Raw genomic sequence first — 17850 nt, forward strand, 5'->3', positions numbered from 1 at the left:
TTATTTTATGGCAACAATTGCAGTCCCGATCTTGTTGGTTATGCTGATGCTGGGTATTTATCTGACCCACACAAGGCTCGGTCTCAAACAGGTTATGTATTTACCTGTGGAGGCACTGCCATATCTTGGCGATCGACTAAGCAATCAATTGTGGCTACTTCATCTAATCATGCTGAGATAATTGCTATTCATGAAGCAAGTCGAGAGTGTGTGTGGTTGAGGTCTATAATACATCTTATTCGAGACAAATGTGGTTTGAAATGTGACAAACTACCCACAATTTTGTATGAAGATAATGCAGCATGCATAGCTCAATTGAAAGGAGGATTCATAAAAGGAGATAGGACAAAGCACATTTCACCAAAGTTATTTTTCACACATGATCTTCAAAAGAATGGTGATATCAATGTGCAACAGATTCGTTCAAGTGATAATATGGCTGATTTGTTCACAAAATCTCTACCAACGTCAACCTTCAAGAAGCTAGTGTACAAGATCGGGATGCGAAGGCTCAAGGATGTGAATTGATGCTCTCATCAGGGGAAGTCAATGCGCGTTGCACTCTTTTTCCCTTACAAGGTTTTGTCCCACTGGGTTTTCCTTGCAAGGTTTTTAACGAGGCAACCAATAGGCGCATTTCTAAACATGTGTACTCTTTTTCCTTTTCTAGAATTTTTTTTTCCATTGGGTTTTCTTTTAATTAAGGTTTTAACGAGGCACATTATCTATTGAATAGACATTCAGGGGGAGTGCTATAAATAGAATTCTATTTATGGTGAATGTCCATATTTAGAGAGATTCTAGGGTTTATTACTTGGTGGCTAAGTCACCATCTCCCTATAAATAGAGGGTTCTATTCCATTGTAATTCATCCCAAAATTCAATAAGAATTTCCCCTCTCTCTTTCTCTGCAATATTGTTCTTCTTCTTTTATTATTTTATAACAAAATTAATATTTTAAAACTTTATGTTCAGATGTAAAGTGGAATAAAACATCTTAAAAGACAGAGCTTCACGAAATCAGCACGTGTATACAAGTATTGTAATCACCCTGTGTTGGGCCAAAATTATCGTGCCCGCCGCGCTTTCTAAGACAACAGTCCCATATCCCATTTTCCTTAATTTGAAGATTTCAACCGTTTTTAGTCTTCTTGGCTGTTGTCACGTTTTCATTAGTATTGCTTAATAATGATCATACAAAAAAAGTTTAATTTTTATTTTGAGAGAGAGAACAAAGAGAAAGAATGGAGGAAAAATGAGGAGAGATAATAGGAGAAGAGACGAGCATAGCACGCATCCTACAATACATTGACAACAACATACCCCTAATCTACCCCCACAATTATCCATTTTTCTACCTTCATTCTTAAGCTTTCCCTTAATCCAATCTCCTTTTTCCTAATCATATTCATTTTGTTTTCCTACTTATTCGCATACCCTTTTCTTGTTTGTCAGAGGAAAGTGGGTGGTTGAGTGTATGTTTCTGCTCTTTTTTGTGGGAATTGGTTTAGGTTCATGTCAGAGTTTTGTTATTATTGGTAGAAAATTAGATAGAGGGAATTAATTTTGAGAGAAAGGAGAATGGAAGGGACGATGGAAAAGGGAGTATTGGATGATATAATAAGGAGATTATTGGAAGAGAAGGGAGGGAAACAAGTTCAGCTATCTGAGGCTGAGATCCGCCAGCTTTGTGTCAATGCTCGTCAGATTTTCCTCTCTCAGCCTAATCTCCTCCAGCTTCGTGCCCCCATTAGGATCTGCGGTATCTTCCTTTGCCTTTTTTTCTTTTTACATTTTTTATTTTTTATTTATAATGGTAGTCTCCGAATCAGCTTATTATCTCCCACCACCACAAGAAATGTTGAATATTTTTCAGCATGCAGGATGAAGGGTCTTTTTAATATGTGATTGTGTGTCTTAGCATCTGTCTTTGGTTGTCACATGATCGGTAAAAATTTGATCTTTCTGATTTGAGATGTCTATTCTTTGATATAGTAATTAAGGAAAAGATATGTTTTATATTCCCTCCTCCCTTCACCTCTCGTCTTTAGATGGGAATTCAGAGTGTTGCAAATAGCCCCTTAAAAATTGATGTCTGCAATTCACTGTTTGTGACCTGAAAACCTGAGCTTGGTATGAGTTATTGGATTGCAAAGGTTGATATATAGTCCTTGTATAAAAATAAGATATTGTTTACATTAAAACATTTACATGTACAATGAACATGTTGGAGGTTGAAGGTGCATTTTGGTTTATAAGTATTCATAGATAGTTATGCCATGCTAGAAAATGTTTATATACTGCTCCTATTATATAGATAAATTGTGGTTTACATGTAGTAAATATGTTTTTAGCTTAATAGACTTACATTGCCAAATTCTGGTGTCTGTGAAATATGTTTGATAATCTTAAATGTAAATTTTGGAGGCTCTTTTTGATGCTATAATTATCAGATTCTTGATTTTTTTTTTGCTTGCATGGAACATTTGGTTTCTAATGGGATATCATAAATGCCTCTCTTTGTGTGCTGCTTAATACTCTCACAAATTTATCTCATTTCCTTTACCTTTCTTGCAGGTGACATACATGGCCAATTCCAAGACTTATTAAGACTTTTTGAATATGGTGGCTATCCTCCTTCGGCAAACTATCTTTTTCTCGGGGATTATGTTGATCGAGGCAAGAAGAGCTTAGAAACAATATGTTTGCTACTGGCCTACAAAATTAGGTACCCTGACAAGATCTTCCTTCTTAGAGGGAACCATGAAGATGCAAAAATCAACAGGGTCTATGGATTTTATGATGAATGTAAAAGGAGATTCAATGTTAGGCTATGGAAGATATTCACAGACTGCTTTAACTGTTTACCTGTTGCTGCACTTATAGATGAAAAGATCCTTTGCATGCATGGTGGGATTTCTCCAGAGCTAAAAAGTTTAGACCAAATAAACGAGATTCAGCGGCCGGCTGAGATTCCTGATGGTGGCTTGCTATGTGATCTGCTGTGGGCTGATCCTGACCCTAGAATTAAGGGTTGGTCAGAGAGTGATCGAGGTGTTTCTTGTACTTTTGGACCTGATGTAGTTGCAGAGTTTTTGGCTAAGAATGAGTTAGACCTCATCTGCCGGGGTCATCAGGTATACCATATTCTGGATGGTCAAAAATATTATCTCGTTGCTAAGCTTTGAAAACTCCAAACACCTACTTTTAGCCTTGTATTCTTTAAAGCAAAACTTACTTTCCAGGCATTTCTTGTTTTCACTTCGTAAAATTGCCCATGCTAGAAAATTTCATATCTTTCTCATGGAAAATGTGTTTTCTACAAAAATGTGGTCCGGCCATTCCCCGGACCCCGCACATAGCGGGAGCTTAGTGCACCGGGCTACCCTTTTTACAAAAATGTCTAGCAAAGTATTTATCGAGATTATGACATGAACAGCTCTTGTATAGTTCTGTTTTTCTCTTGAAATATTCTGGGGCAATTTTAAACCAGAGTTGTTGTCGAAGCACTTCAATTATGATACTCTTGCAGTAGTTGTTGGCTTGCTTCTAAGCCATCAGTTTTTCAGTTTGCTCAAGTTTTATATTTGTCCTGAATGTATTCTGATTCCTAAAGTTTTGTTTTAGGTGGTGGAGGATGGATATGAATTCTTTGCTAAGCGAAGACTTGTGACTCTATTTTCTGCTCCCAACTATGGTGGAGAATTCGATAATGCAGGTGCTTTATTAAGCGTTGATGAGCAACTTGTATGTTCTTTTGAAATATTGAAACCAATATTATCTAGCGGTTCAAAGTTGCCCCTAAAGAAGGTATGATATTCTTGTTTATATTTTCTCAAGTTAATATCGTGATTTTGACATGAAAGAGTTCTTACAAATCCCGGTAAGTTTCTGAAATGAAGACTCTACGAGACATCTAACAATTGTGTTTTTATTTGAACAGCCACCAAAGGTTGGAGGGATGTGATACAGTTGAAAGTGTACATGGAGATTTATCCAGTATATAGCGAAGAATGACGAGCACTACACTTTATATTTTGTTATTGACACAAGCCATCTTTTCCAATACCTGTTTGGCTTTGGAACTGTGGATAGGCCATGAGTATATTACTACTAAAGGAAAAAAGAATTCTGTAAATCGGCAACATAACTTATATTCAGAAGATCTAAGATGTTTCAGTTTTTATTTTAGACACATTTTGTTTCCTTTCTGTATTTACTAGCACTCAGATTTGACAATCCTTGATTTAGGATGAGTTGCTTTATCATCCAAATAGTTTACAAAGTTCTGTAAGGTTATAGTTTATGAATCTTTTCTTTTAATGATAACGCAACCATTTTGTAACTGCAACTATGACTTACTTGATGATGAGAATGGTATCTAAACTAAACAGCCAGTGGAAATGTCACAAGCCCATTCCCCTCTCCGGTCCATGCCTCTCTTTGTGCAATAAGTAAAGAAGCTGAATGGTGTCCTAAATGTTGTAGTTGCAACGATGCAGTGCTGGGCTGGCATATATCGGGTAAAACCGATAGCCCGAACCGAAAAAAGCTTATTGAGTTATCGGTATCGGGTTATTGGGTTAATGGTTCGATAACGGTTTAGTGGTTTTTACTATTGGATTATCGATTCAGGTTTCGGTTTGTCCAATTTTATTAACGGGTTAACCGATAACCCAATAAAATTTAATAAAATTATGATTTTACCCTTAATTATATAAATACATCTAGGGCTTCAACCTTCAGTTCATTTTCGTTGTCTTAGAACTTTTCTCGTCCGCAAGTCTTCACTCCTCATTCCATCAATGGTAGCAGTGAGATGTACTCTTGAAATTTAATTTGAGCTTCTTGAATGATTTGAGGTAGGATATAACCTCCTTAACATTTACTATTCTTCCTTTACTCACTGGCCGAATTAGCTACAGGATACCCTTTTTGTGACGTCCAGACTCCAGTGAATTTGTTCTTTTCTTTTTTGCTCAACTGCAGGTCAACTTTATGTAAAACTATTCCTTACTTGATTACTTCCTTTTCTTTGTTTGTAATATGAAAAATTGAGGGAACTTGCAAATGGTATCCTGTGGTCAAGTAAGCAACTTGCAATGAGTAAAACAAAAATATGTATTTTACAAGAAAAATGGAATGGCGAAATGGCTCTGCTTGGAACCTGATTATGCAAACTTCAGTGATTGAAGTTCATTCCATGTGCATTATACACTATGTTTCTTATTATCTTATCGGGTTAACTGATAATCGAACCGATAACGGTCGATAACCGATTAACCGATAACCGATGTTTCGTCGGTTCGATTATTGGTTTAGCATATTTATAAACGAATAGCCGATAATATTCACAACCGAATCGAACCGATCGCTGCCCACCCAGCAGCAGTAGTTGCTAGTAAAGCTCTTTTCAAACTCCTGATCTACCGTTCCATCATCTGCGGAAGTCGAATTCCGTTTGTCCATAAACTATAGTATTGGGAAATACATGTTAGGCCACCAGTATCAAATATTGAACTTCAGTATTTGAAATACTAGTAAAATATAGTAGCACTTGTTTGAGGCATTTCAAGGGAACAATGGACACGACTCTACTTTTTTTCAAGTGAAATTCATACTTGCTTCTATATACTTCTTTTGCTTCAAATATTTCCTAATACTCGCTGAACAGTCCTTTTTAAGGTATTGGAATTGCAACCTAATAGTTACATAATAGTGTAGTCAAATTAGTCGAAAACCTTTTCTTCCTCTCTTGGTAGAAGGGCAGACTCAAGTTCACGGTCACAGACCGGATGCCTTGGACTGCATAGTAAAAGTAAGTTTACAGTGATGAAGTATAATATCACTAAGCATGCAGGCATTATCAAACTTCCAAATACATTGATGATCACTCTATAATGGACTAAGAATCAGTCCACATGATTATACAGCTGGAATTTAGAAAGTAACAACTAACATTCTAAGACTACATGCCACACTAGAGAGAGTTCATGAAGCTTCAAATAAGATTCTCCTAATTACTAAAAAAGAGTGGCCTCACCTGGTAACTAGAAGTCCTGCTGTAAGAACCATGCCTCCTACTGCCCAAGATATTCTCTCTTAAATGTCATGCCCTCTACCCATTGTTTGAAATCTTCAACGAATCCAGGACTGTCCGCCTTTTCTTGCACCTTGGATTCACTACTAGAAATTCGGCAAAAAGAGACCAAGAAAAACGGCCAACTTTGGTCGGTAAAATAACCGGCCGAAAACCGACCAAAGTTGGTCGGTTTTTCAAATTATTTTAATTTTTAATTTTTTTTTTTTACGAAACCGACCAACTTTGGTCGGTTTTCTTTGGCGCAAAAATGCAGGAAATTATTTTTGAGTCCCGCGAAATTTATTTTTCAAGAAACCAACCAACTTTGGTCGGTAATTTCCGACCAACTTTGGTCAGTATATTAAAATGACTATCAAAATACCGTCCAAGCGTATTTGGTCGCATTTTGGTCGGTAATTGGCCATAATCGACCAAAGTTGGTCGGTTTTTTTGGTCGGTATTTACCTGATTTCTAGTATTGATTGTGTAGCCCACCATGAATCAGCAATAAAATCCACACTAGATTTTCCACCATAGCAAGAAACTTCTTCTGGATCATCAGACAAAGACTTCACAGTAAAACCTGCAACGCGGCAGAGCTCTTTCCCATTAGAGATCCAAAGACTTCACAGTAAAACCTGCAACGCGGCAGAGCTCTTTCCCATTAGAGATCCATTGGGATGCGCTACCACAAACACAGTCGTTTACACCACAGGGTGCTAGAACCTGACACGTGGTAACGATCCGGCCAGTTGTTTTGAGAGTATTAGCTCCGATCCCCTATTTATTGCTCCCTCTATTTTAGTTTGTGGTTATGTGACTTGTTTGGGATGCTTAATGTCGGGTTCGGGTGAATTTCGGAGTGGAATGGGACACATAGTCGTTAAATTGAAAGTTTGAGTCGTAGCAGTTGACCGTAGTTTGACTTGTGTGAAGACGACTCCAGAATAGAGTTTCGACAGTTCCAATAGCTCCGTACGGTGATTTTTGCCTTAGGAGCGTATCCGGATGTTGATTTGGAGGTTCGTAGGTCATTTCGGCATAAATTGGTGAAAGTTGGAAGATTTTGGAAAGTTTGACCGGGAGTGGACTTTTTGATATCGGGTCGGATTCCAATTCCGGAAATTGGAATAGGTCCGTAATATCATTTAGGACTTGTGTGCAAAATTTAGTGTCAATCAGAGTTGTTTTGGTATAAATCGGCGTCGGTTCCGGAATTCGGAAGTTTATAAGTTCTTAGGCTTGAATCGATGTGTGAATCGTGTTTTTAGTATTGTTTGATATGATTTTTGGCCTCGAGTAGATCAGTTATGTGTTTTGGAACTAGTTGGTATATTCGGACTGGGTCTCGGGGGCCCCGGGTGTGATTCGGATCGAGATCAGATCATATTTTGGACTTGTGCAAATGCTGAAGCTCCTAGTTCTGGTGTCATCGCACCTGCGGTGGGATTGCCGCAGGTGCGGACTCGCATAAGCGAGCTTTCAACTGCAGATATGAAGCTGACCTTTCCCAATAGTGGTCGCGGAAGCGAGAATTTCTCCACAAAAGCGCCTTCGTTTCTGCGATGGCAGGTGCGCAGAAGCGCCAGTGGTCGCAGGTGCGACCCTTTCTTCGCAGAAGCGGTCTCGCAGATGCGAGCCCTTATCCGCAGAAGCAGAAGCCCTGGACTCAAGTTGAAACCGCACCCGTGATGGTTTTTTCGCATGTGCAATGCCGCAGTAGCGACCCAATGGCCGCAGATGCAGAAGTCGCTGGGCAGAAAAGAGGAAATCGAGGATTTAATATCATAACTCATTTTGGGACTTTGAGAGCTCAGATTGAGGCGAGATTTTGAGACATTTTCAGAGGAAGCATTAGGGTATGGATTCTTGACTCGTTTTTGTATAAATCCTATGAATCTACTATTAATTACACCTTATAATTTGTGTTTTGGAGTTTAAAATTGGGGTGGGGGGGGGGAGTGCAAAAGTTCTTAGACCGAATTCTTGAGTTTTAAAAGGCGAAATGGGATCGGATTTGAATAAGTCTTGTATGGTTGGACTCGATATCGAATGGATGTTCGGTTTTTGTAATTTTGGTCGGGTTCCGAGATGCGGGCCCGGATTGACTTTTTGGGGGCGATTTTCATTGCTAAAATCATAATTTCATTATTTAAATTAGTTTCCTTAGTTATATTCTTTGCTAGATTCGAGCCGTTCGGAGTTGAAAAATTGAGGAAAGGGCCTTCTAATTTATTGATTGAGCGTGGCTTGAGGTACATGATTTGTCTAACCTTTTGTGGGGGAAATTCCCATTAGGATTTGGTACTAACAATAATCACGAAAATTAAAACATAACAACTAAAACAATAATATTTCAAGGATAACAATTTCAAGTAAAGAATCCCACAGTTATATAATGAATACGGAATCAAGAAAGCAGGTAATTTGACTAAGCATGTAGTACAAGTTGCAAATAAGAGATAAGACAAGCAGACATGTGAAATTAGACTAAACATGGTGACTATAACTTGCTAAAGTAACTCAATTAAAGCATGAAAAGGAAACTATGTAGTTAAAATCGGAATTTCAACATTTAGCCCGTGTACACACTCGTCACCTTGCGTACACGACCTTCACATATCACAACTATCAAAACAATACCAAATCTGATCTCGTCCAAGTCACACCTCTATTTGAGGTTATGAAACGGTCGATGCAATAGTAATACCCAATAAGGAGTCGGGGTCGATTTTCCACAAGGAGCTATGAATGGGACTTAGGAGTATATATTATAGTGAATGAGCTTGAATTATCCCAAATTGCACTTCCACAAATTGGGTTGTTTCTAAGTCCAAATTAAGCTAAGATTACCAACTAAGAATTGAAACTAGGAAATTATTTTTGTTATTTTTCAAATGATATAAAAGGCCTAGGGCTATGACCTTCACCTAGGTGTTTGCCTAAGGGGTTGTAAACTTTAAAGCTTGTTTTATTGGTCGGGGTGTATTATAGCTATCAACACCTGAGTACCCACTCAATACCTCTCGGTCAGAGAGTGATTTTGCCCAATTTGGCTTTCTCAAGTCCAAATGGGTATTGAACAAACGGTTAATAAAAAGCTCAAGTCGGCTTTTACTATATCTAGATTCAACCCTTTAATGGGAATATCAATCTCTTGATTTACCCTGATGATAGGCTATAATTGCATATTTTAGTCACTTATTACACTCGAATTTACTGCACTTTAATTGAGTTTGCGCTTTAATCGCTAGTGTTTTGCACTAATTGTGTGTTTTATGCCTTGTAGGTGTGATTCCGAGCTATATAGATGTTATGGAATGAATTTAAGTGATTTGAAGCTTTGAAGTCTGAGTAAAAGCTCAAGGAATTAAGCCGGGATCGTGTTCGGGGGTCAAATTTGATAATTAAGTACGAACGAAGACTTGAGGAGGCATATTGCGCACTGTCTAGTAAAATAGACATAACTTTTTTCTCAGAAATCCATTTGGGCTCCACAATATATGGTTGGAAAGCTAACTCAAAGAGCTACAACTTTCATGTTTTATATTTTTCCAAATTCCAAACGGAACAGGGTGAAAAACCGAGGTTTTTCCGCGACCGCGGCAGAACCGCGGTAGAAGATGGTCGCGGACAACTGAAGAATCAGAGGGCATGTTTGGCCGCGGTTCCACCGCGACCGCGGCTCCACCGCGACCGCGCCAAAACCGCGGCAGGAAGCGAAAATTTCAGGAACTAAAGTGCAAAACATTAGATTTTAAGTCCTAAACCCTATATTAAACAAAGGAGGCCGGCCAAGAACAAGAGGGGACATATTTTGGACATAGATTCGACCTAAGGAGTCAAGAACACATTGGGAGCAAGGCGGAGAATTCTTCTACGAGTTTTTCCTTCCTCTTCCTATTTTTCATTGTTGGTTATGACTTTTAGTATTGTAGTTTTACATACTATTATGAATAGCTAATTTGTTATCTAGAGTTTTGATAGAACCTTTTGTAGGATAAATTCTTGTTATGTTTTTATATAATTGAGCCATAGCTTTTCTCTATTTGTTCAACTACGTTTATATTGTGGTTGGTTGAAGAGCTCTCAATTAGGTGTGCCTATTTAGTATGCATAACTCGGGAGAGAGTGCATATTTAGGTAATTGTTGAACAACACCACTCCCAGAGTATATGAGGGATCAATAACCGAGGGTTTAAAGGCGGGATTAGGGATAACGAAGCCTTGGGTGTAATCTAAAGTGAATTGTGTTAAATAAAGCAAGCTAGTGTATCTCGGGAGAGTGCAACTAGCAAATTGTCGTAATTACTCGGGAGAGATTTACGGTAATAAGAATGCTCATGATCGGTAGAGAATACTTAGGCGAAATTATAGAAGACATAGCGAGAAGGATTCCGACAATTGGGAAAATCATAACTCTAGACCTCCTTAATCTTTTCTCTAACCCTCAGTATCGTTAGTTGTTAATTTACTATTTTAATTTATTAGTTAATTAGTTAAACACAAGAATCTTAATATCTATAAGTTAGGAGTTGTTCAAGCTCGTCTTCTTGGTGATAGTGAACAACTGCAGCTAAACCTTAGTTCTCTGTGGGATTCGACTCCGGACTTGTAAACCGGATTATATTTGCAGCGACCGCTTAGTCCTTTTTATAAGGCATAGTTGGGCGTGATCAAATTTTGGCACCGTTGCCGGGGAACTAACGGTGTAGTTGTAGGTGTACATATTGCTAGGTTTCAAGTTTGAACTTTTATTTTATTATTAGATTTTTATTTGTTTATTTGAGAAACATGACATCATGGAATTATGAGAATTTTGTTGTTGGTAATTCTACTTTTGATCCTCCTTATGCATATTGTGAAGGAAACCACCCAGGGCAAAATTATCAAAATATTCCTGAGAGCGAGTTTTGTGCACCAACTCAATCTTATGTGTGGAATGTGTGTGATATGTGTGGTGGTCAAGATGGTCACTTTCACGGTTGTGCTTATATTTCTTACCTTCCCCTAACCCCTTACTTTGATGGTTCTTCTTTTTCTGGTGAAGTTAATAGGAACAAAGAACCTAGGGAAGTTGACCTAAAGAAGCTCGAAGATATGTTAAAGTGCATTTTGGAACAACAGAGTAAATTACTACTGCGGATACAAAGGCAGGAGGAAACTATTCACAACTTGAAAGTTCACATGAGTCAACTGGTTGAAGTTTTTAATGCTCAACAAGCCAATATTGTGAATAGTATCTAAGAAGAGCGTGAATTAGATACAGAAACTTATGAGCTAGAGGAGGAGGCTAGAGTAGAACACCAACAATCAATCGCACTAGATTTTGAGGATGTCAATGTTGTAGAAGAGATACTAGAGTCAACCAAGGATATTGAGGATACATATTTAGTTGACTCTATTGTCATTAGTGTTGAGAATGTAGACAGTCCCAAAGTTCATGTGTGTGAGCGCATTGGTCCTCACTCCAAACATTTTTCTACATTGTGCTTGGATGACAATATGAAAATAGAGTCATCCGAGCCGATTGAGAAGTCAAGGAATGAAGAACAATGTGCCTATATTCTGAAATTTTTCTTACCAGAAAGACAGGACTACATACCTCATCTAAAAGCCAAGAAGTGTAGAATAGTACAATGGTTGCTTGGACCAATTAGATTTGTTCCTCCACCCCTGGAGCATAGCCGAAAACTTGATGCCAAATTGGGGGTTCAATTCATAAGTTCGAGGTGGAGGCAAAAAGTGATTCGCGTCGTGCTGCGACGTTAAATCAAGCGCTTGTTGGGAGGCAACCCAGCTTTATTGCTTTCTTTTATTTATTTTTATTTTTATTTTTTTTAATTGTATTATTTTTGTAGTGTCAATTTTTTTATTTTCTAGGAGCATGGAAAGCAAAGGTATTGGAAGGATGCATTAGCAAACCAAATGGTTGGAACTAAGTGTGAGGTACCCGCACGAAGGACCAAGCTGGGAGAAGTCTGAGTACCCCATGAGCTGCTAGTGCTTCGGCCTTTGGCCTACCAGGGAGTTTGTTTTACCTTCTTGTATGTATGGATGTGCATTGGGGACAATGCACATTTTTAAGTGTGGGGTGACGAGATTGTCTGGGTGGTTTTTCATGCTACTTTAGCTGTGTTTGTTTTTTTTAAAAAAGATTGGACTTTTCCTGATGACGGATCTTCTAGACAGTTTTCTTGAGGGAAGTAAGTCTAAAGAAAATACCAGAAAGATTTTTTGTTTTGTTAGGTAGTGTAGCAATTACCCCTTGGTTTTCTTTAAACCACGGTTCTTTTTCGAGGGTTTTATTTGAACCGGGTGTAGTTAGTTTTTTTTTTGGGAATAGGAGCCATTGTGTTTTGTTTTGAAATGAAGCAATATCTCTTGACTTTGTTATGCCTTGAGAATAGTGAGTACTTTGGCTGTGACGCTTAGGCTTAGTTTTTGACTCTTGTATAAGTACCTAAAATTGTATGATCTTAAATTTGCTTAACTGCTCTGACTAGGGTGTCTTGATGAATCCAATCCTGAGTGAGTTATGTGCCATGTGTGTGTAAGGTCGGCGACAAGTGAACGCTGATTCGTGTTTCCTTGACATTTTCTACATCTCCCAGGTTAACAATTTCTTTCTCGTCCAGGTTGGACTTAGGTCGATTTTCAAAGTTCTCAACTTCTTTAACAATCTCCTCTGGTATGCCATCCTCTTCTAAGTCAATGTCTGTTTGTTGCGTTGTCTCATTGCATGTCACAGTCATTGGTTAATCAAGATAAGTAATAGTAATACTTTGCAAGTAAAGTAATGAGATGTGCAGTGCCTTTGATGCCTAGAACTTGCCCCGTGTGTTTGCAAAGCGAAATAGTAGTGTTGTTCAGTCTTGGAAGTGATATAGGCGTTTTCTTGTTGAGCCAGATATGTATATTTTACCCGCCTAATTATTATGTATCGTAGTTAACCCCTTTGAGCCTGTAATCCTGTTTCTTTGGCAACCACATTACAAGCCTTACCCATTTGTTTGAATTAACCATCTATTTGAACCTTTTCACCTCTCATGAGCACTTGAATGTTATGAACTTTGTAAAAGTTAAAGTGTGGAGTGGTTGGTTTGGCTTTTGAGTGGAACTAATGAAATAAGGAGAAAGGTGCACTGTTTTGAAAAAGGAAGAGCCACTTGAATTGGAAAAAAAAAAATAGTTGGATTGTTGAAAAAAAAATATTCTTGATAAGTGGTGGCTCTTGACGTAAGTGTGCTTAAGAAGTTTGGGGTAATATAAATTGATGTGAAGGTGGAGTTTTGGTCTGACATAAGTATGGGGTTTAAATGTTAAAATGTATGTATTAAAGTGCTTAGGGAGGTGTAGTCACTCTTATATCTAAATGTATCCTACCCGTCCCGTAGCCTACATTACAACCAAATAAAGTCCTAATTGATCCAAGATTGAATGAGCTCGATTAGTGGAGTAGTACACTACGGGCAAGCTTATGGTGCATCTTTTGTGGCATATGAATGTTATTTCTGAGAGTGAGTGAATTCTTTCTATCTTGAGTTCCCAAGTGTTCTTAAATTTTATTGTGTGGAACTACTCTCTTTTGTTGTGTGAGGGCACTTGATTCATGAAGGAAAGGTAATGTCAGTGACCTCTATATTAGAGTAAGTGGGTGAGTTGTGAATAACGTGTGGTACTTGTGAGTCAAATTTTGAGGTGAAGATGTTACGCTTTTGTGCTTAGTCTATTTTAAATACTCTTGGTGTGATGAGTAAGGAGAATTGTTTAAAAAGGTCGTGTCTATAAAAAAAAAGGGTGTAGTTTGATTGCTCGAGGACGACAATTTCTCGTTGGCCAAATTCTCCTAGATTAAGTCTCTCTTTCTCAAGTAGAGACCAAGTCAAGTAGGCATGAACTAATGTCTGCAACCATTAATTCTACAATTAAAAGCAAGGACAAGGCTAAATAATAAACAACAAACCATAAACAAGCGATAAATCAAATACCCATTAAGTTTACACTTTAGGGTTGGGTCACAACCCTAGTGAAAATCTATCTACTCATGCTTAAAACAGAAGAAATAGAGGAAGAAATGATAATTAAACCCATATTGATAATTAAAATAATGAAATCTATGTTCAAAAAGCTCAAAATGGCAAAAACTACTAAAGAAGGTAAAGAGAAACGTCTATTATGGCTGTTGATGTCAAAACTTGACCTAAAAAAGTGAAACTCTTCTATTTATAAAGAGCTGGAATTTTCAGACAAAAATGCCCTTTCGGTCCGCACTTTGCTTCAGCCTGATAGGATGGAATCTTGCGGCCGCACAATTCTGAACCGCGGCCACATCTCTCTCTTTCTGCAGTCCGCACATTACTGAGTGCGGCGGCACATGGCTCTTTTACGGACCGCACAAATGTAACTGCGGCGCGTAGCTGATCTTCTGCGGCCGCACAATAATTGTTCGGTCTGCACTTCCGTTGAACTTGATATGCAGGTTCTCTGAACCTTTGCTCTTGCCTAGCTTCTACGGCCACACTTTCAGAGATATCTGATAAGGTCTTCTGCACAATCTGCGACCACAGATGATATTCTGCGGTCCGCACTTTAAGCTTCTGTGTCTGTTTTTGTCCTTGAGTTCACATCACTCCTTCTTGAGTTGGATTTTATCTTGGAGGCTCATTTTTCAATATTCCTGCAATTAAGCATTTTTTATCAGTTTTCGGAAACACAATTAAACGCTTTTGGACTAAAACGAAAGTTAAAAGCGCTAATAAGTAGTTAAAATCCCCACTTATCAATAGCGTATAAGGAAACGAGAAGCACCACATTCAGCAATCTTAAATGTTCCAAAATACGCCGGACAAGGTACGAATTACGCCCGAGGCCCCCGGGACCTAAACCAAGCACACCAACAAGTCCTAAGACATCTACGAACACGCTCGAAGCATAAAATCACATCAAACAACACTAGAATCACGAATCGCGTGTCGATTCAAGCCTAAGAACTTAACATCCGAATTTCCAAAACTAATGTCGATTCATACCAAAACAACTCCGATTGACACCAAATTTTGCACACAAGTCATAAATGATATTACGGACCTACTTCAACTTTCGAAATCGGGATCCGACCCCGATATCAATAAAGTCAACTCCCAGTCAAGCTTTCCAAAATCCTCCAACTTTCCAACTTTTGCTAATTCACGCCAAAACGACCTACGGACCTCCAAATCAACATATAGACGCGCTCCTAAGACCAAAATCATCATATGGTGCTATTGGAACCATCAAAACTCCATTCCGGTGTGTCAAACTACGGTCAACTCTTACAACTTAAACTTCCAACTTAGGGACTATGTATCCCATTTCACCTCGAAACTCACCCGAAACCAATATCAAACACCCCGGCAAGTCACGTAACCACAGTATAATATAGGGGAAACATGAATTAGGGGATCGGGGCTAAAGTACTCAAAATGGTCCGGGTCGTTACAACCATAAGGTATCTTAAATTTTTAAAATTAAATATTTGAGGGTTATGAAAAGCATAGTAGTTATGGATATTATTAAGAGTGGAAATTAAAGAGGTGTGAGTTAGGAAAATGAGAATCTTAAAACAAATAAAGGACAAAAGATAAATACACATCGTCATAAATTTACATATTAAATATTTGGAGGTTATGGATATAAAAGACATGAGAGTTATTGAGATTATTAAAAATATAGGTTATGAAGATAATATAGGTTATAAAGATAACGAAGTGAGGGTTATGAAGATAGAATAATGATAAAACAAACTATTAAAAAAAAAGGAGAAAAAAGATAAATATGTTTCTTGGCCAGAAAGATGTGCCACATCACGTTATATATATATATATATATATATATATATATGTCTTTGCAATATTTCTCCAAATCTTTTGCAAAAACTACTTTTCAACCGAACACAGAGTGAATTGTATATCAACTTTTGCAAAAACTGAAAACTGCTCACAACAAGTTCTTCAATTATTATTTTTTAAAGCTGAAAAGCTTTTTTTCTTCTTTGTGTTTGATTGAAAACAATTTTTTTCCCAAGCTTCCTTCACATCATGTTTCATTTCTACTAAGAAAACTATAACGTCAAATAAGTCTTGTGGATATGTGATTGGAAAACAATATATAAGTTGCATAAAACTTCATAATCTTTTCACAAGCGGCAGAGATATACTAAAAATGAAACTAGTGATAGTTTGGTTCTCCAATGAAATTCTGCTAAAATTAAAATGCAAGGAAGAGTTAATAATCTCTGAACTATAGGTACATATAATTTGTTTGGTTCGTTGCACCAAAAATGAGTTATACGGTGTATAATTTAGTAACATGTGTTTTGTTTTAATAAATTGGATAAATGTAAATGAACTTTTATTTCAATTTAACCTTGAAATGCTGAAAAGAGCTTTGACAAAAGGGCAATTCTGTCATTTTTTATTTATTCAATTATAACTAATTTTTCTTTTATTATATCACATTTAATGTAATACAAAAGTATACTGATAATTCATTATAAAAATATCTATATTACTAATACAAAAAATAATAAATGCAATCAAACGAAATATAAAATAATATCATTTTTATATCTACATTAGTTTCATAATCCCAGTAACCAAAGGTTTTCCAAGTCAATTGGGTCCAAAGTCAAGCCATCGCTGTCTAATTTTGTCACTTAGAAGTCATCGTTTTATTTGGTCCAAGTTGCATTCATGTATCTGTCATTTATCTTCCTATACCAGTCTATTTCAAGATAATTATAAGCTTAAAATACAGAGACGGGAGACCCTCACTAAATTTAGCAGAATTATTAGAATGACCTCATTTTCTGTTATTTTATTTGGCACTTGCATTTTAGTTGTATTAGGTCGCAAAGTTAATTAACTATAACACCAAAAGGTGATGGAAAATGGTTAAGAATGAAAGAGTGTTCACACTAAAGAAAGGAAAGAGAGAAAAACTGACAACTTTCTTGATTAAAAGTTAAACACGCTTTGCTTGAAATAAAAAAGTATTGTGTAACGCGTATGAATAAATCATATATCCTTCCTAAATTGTTTTCCAGAAAGTACGCAACTAAAAGAGTCTATTTCTCGTATGGTCACTGAGTCACTTTACTTTATTTTGTAACTAGAAAGTCATTATACTTTGCACATTGTAACTCAAAAGTCACTCAGCACTTTTAGGGCATTATTAGACATTATTTTTTATATTTCTTTTCAGCCCAACCATTTAAAAAATCAAAAAAATCCATTTAAACCACGACTCGACCGTTCCTTGACCCGACCCATTTTCTCTTATATCTAATATAAAAAACGTAAATATTACTTTGCTATAGTATATTATATTGGTTCTCAATATAGTTAACAAACTAGAGGAGTTAAATTTTAAGAGAAACAAGAAAATTAGCAGCGTTGAAGTGGAAGAAAATAAAAATGAGGAAGGAAAAATGAAAAAAGTTATTTATGCTTGAAATTTTGACCGAGAAATATTAATATAAGAGTAAATTAAAAGACAATATCCTCGATGTTTTAGAACAAGAACGCGCATTGCTTATAGTAAAGATAATGTTACTAGAAGATCATTTATAGTCGAACTGATTTAATACTTCGCTTAAACCAATATGTTGAAAACCAAGATAATTAACAGCAAAGTAATATTTACGTTTTTTGTAAGAAAAATAAAAGAAAGTGGATCTGGTCAAAGAGTGGGTTGAGTCACGCTTTAAATGGATATTTTTTTATTGT

General features: G+C 37.0%; 1 protein-coding gene across 1 annotated transcript; it reads left to right on the top strand.

Moving 5' to 3' along the window:
* Nucleotides 1173-4345, top strand: LOC109220304 (serine/threonine-protein phosphatase PP1 isozyme 9-like). The gene is made up of 4 exons (XM_019384791.1): nt 1173-1762; nt 2578-3137; nt 3628-3810; nt 3944-4345. Exons 1-4 carry the CDS (start codon nt 1582-1584, stop codon nt 3965-3967), a joined length of 948 nt encoding a protein of 315 aa, XP_019240336.1. The 5' UTR covers nt 1173-1581; the 3' UTR covers nt 3968-4345.

The sequence above is a fragment of the Nicotiana attenuata genome, chromosome 1 (assembly GCF_001879085.1).
Source record: "Nicotiana attenuata strain UT chromosome 1, NIATTr2, whole genome shotgun sequence".
NCBI classification, from domain to species: Eukaryota; Viridiplantae; Streptophyta; class Magnoliopsida; order Solanales; family Solanaceae; genus Nicotiana; species Nicotiana attenuata.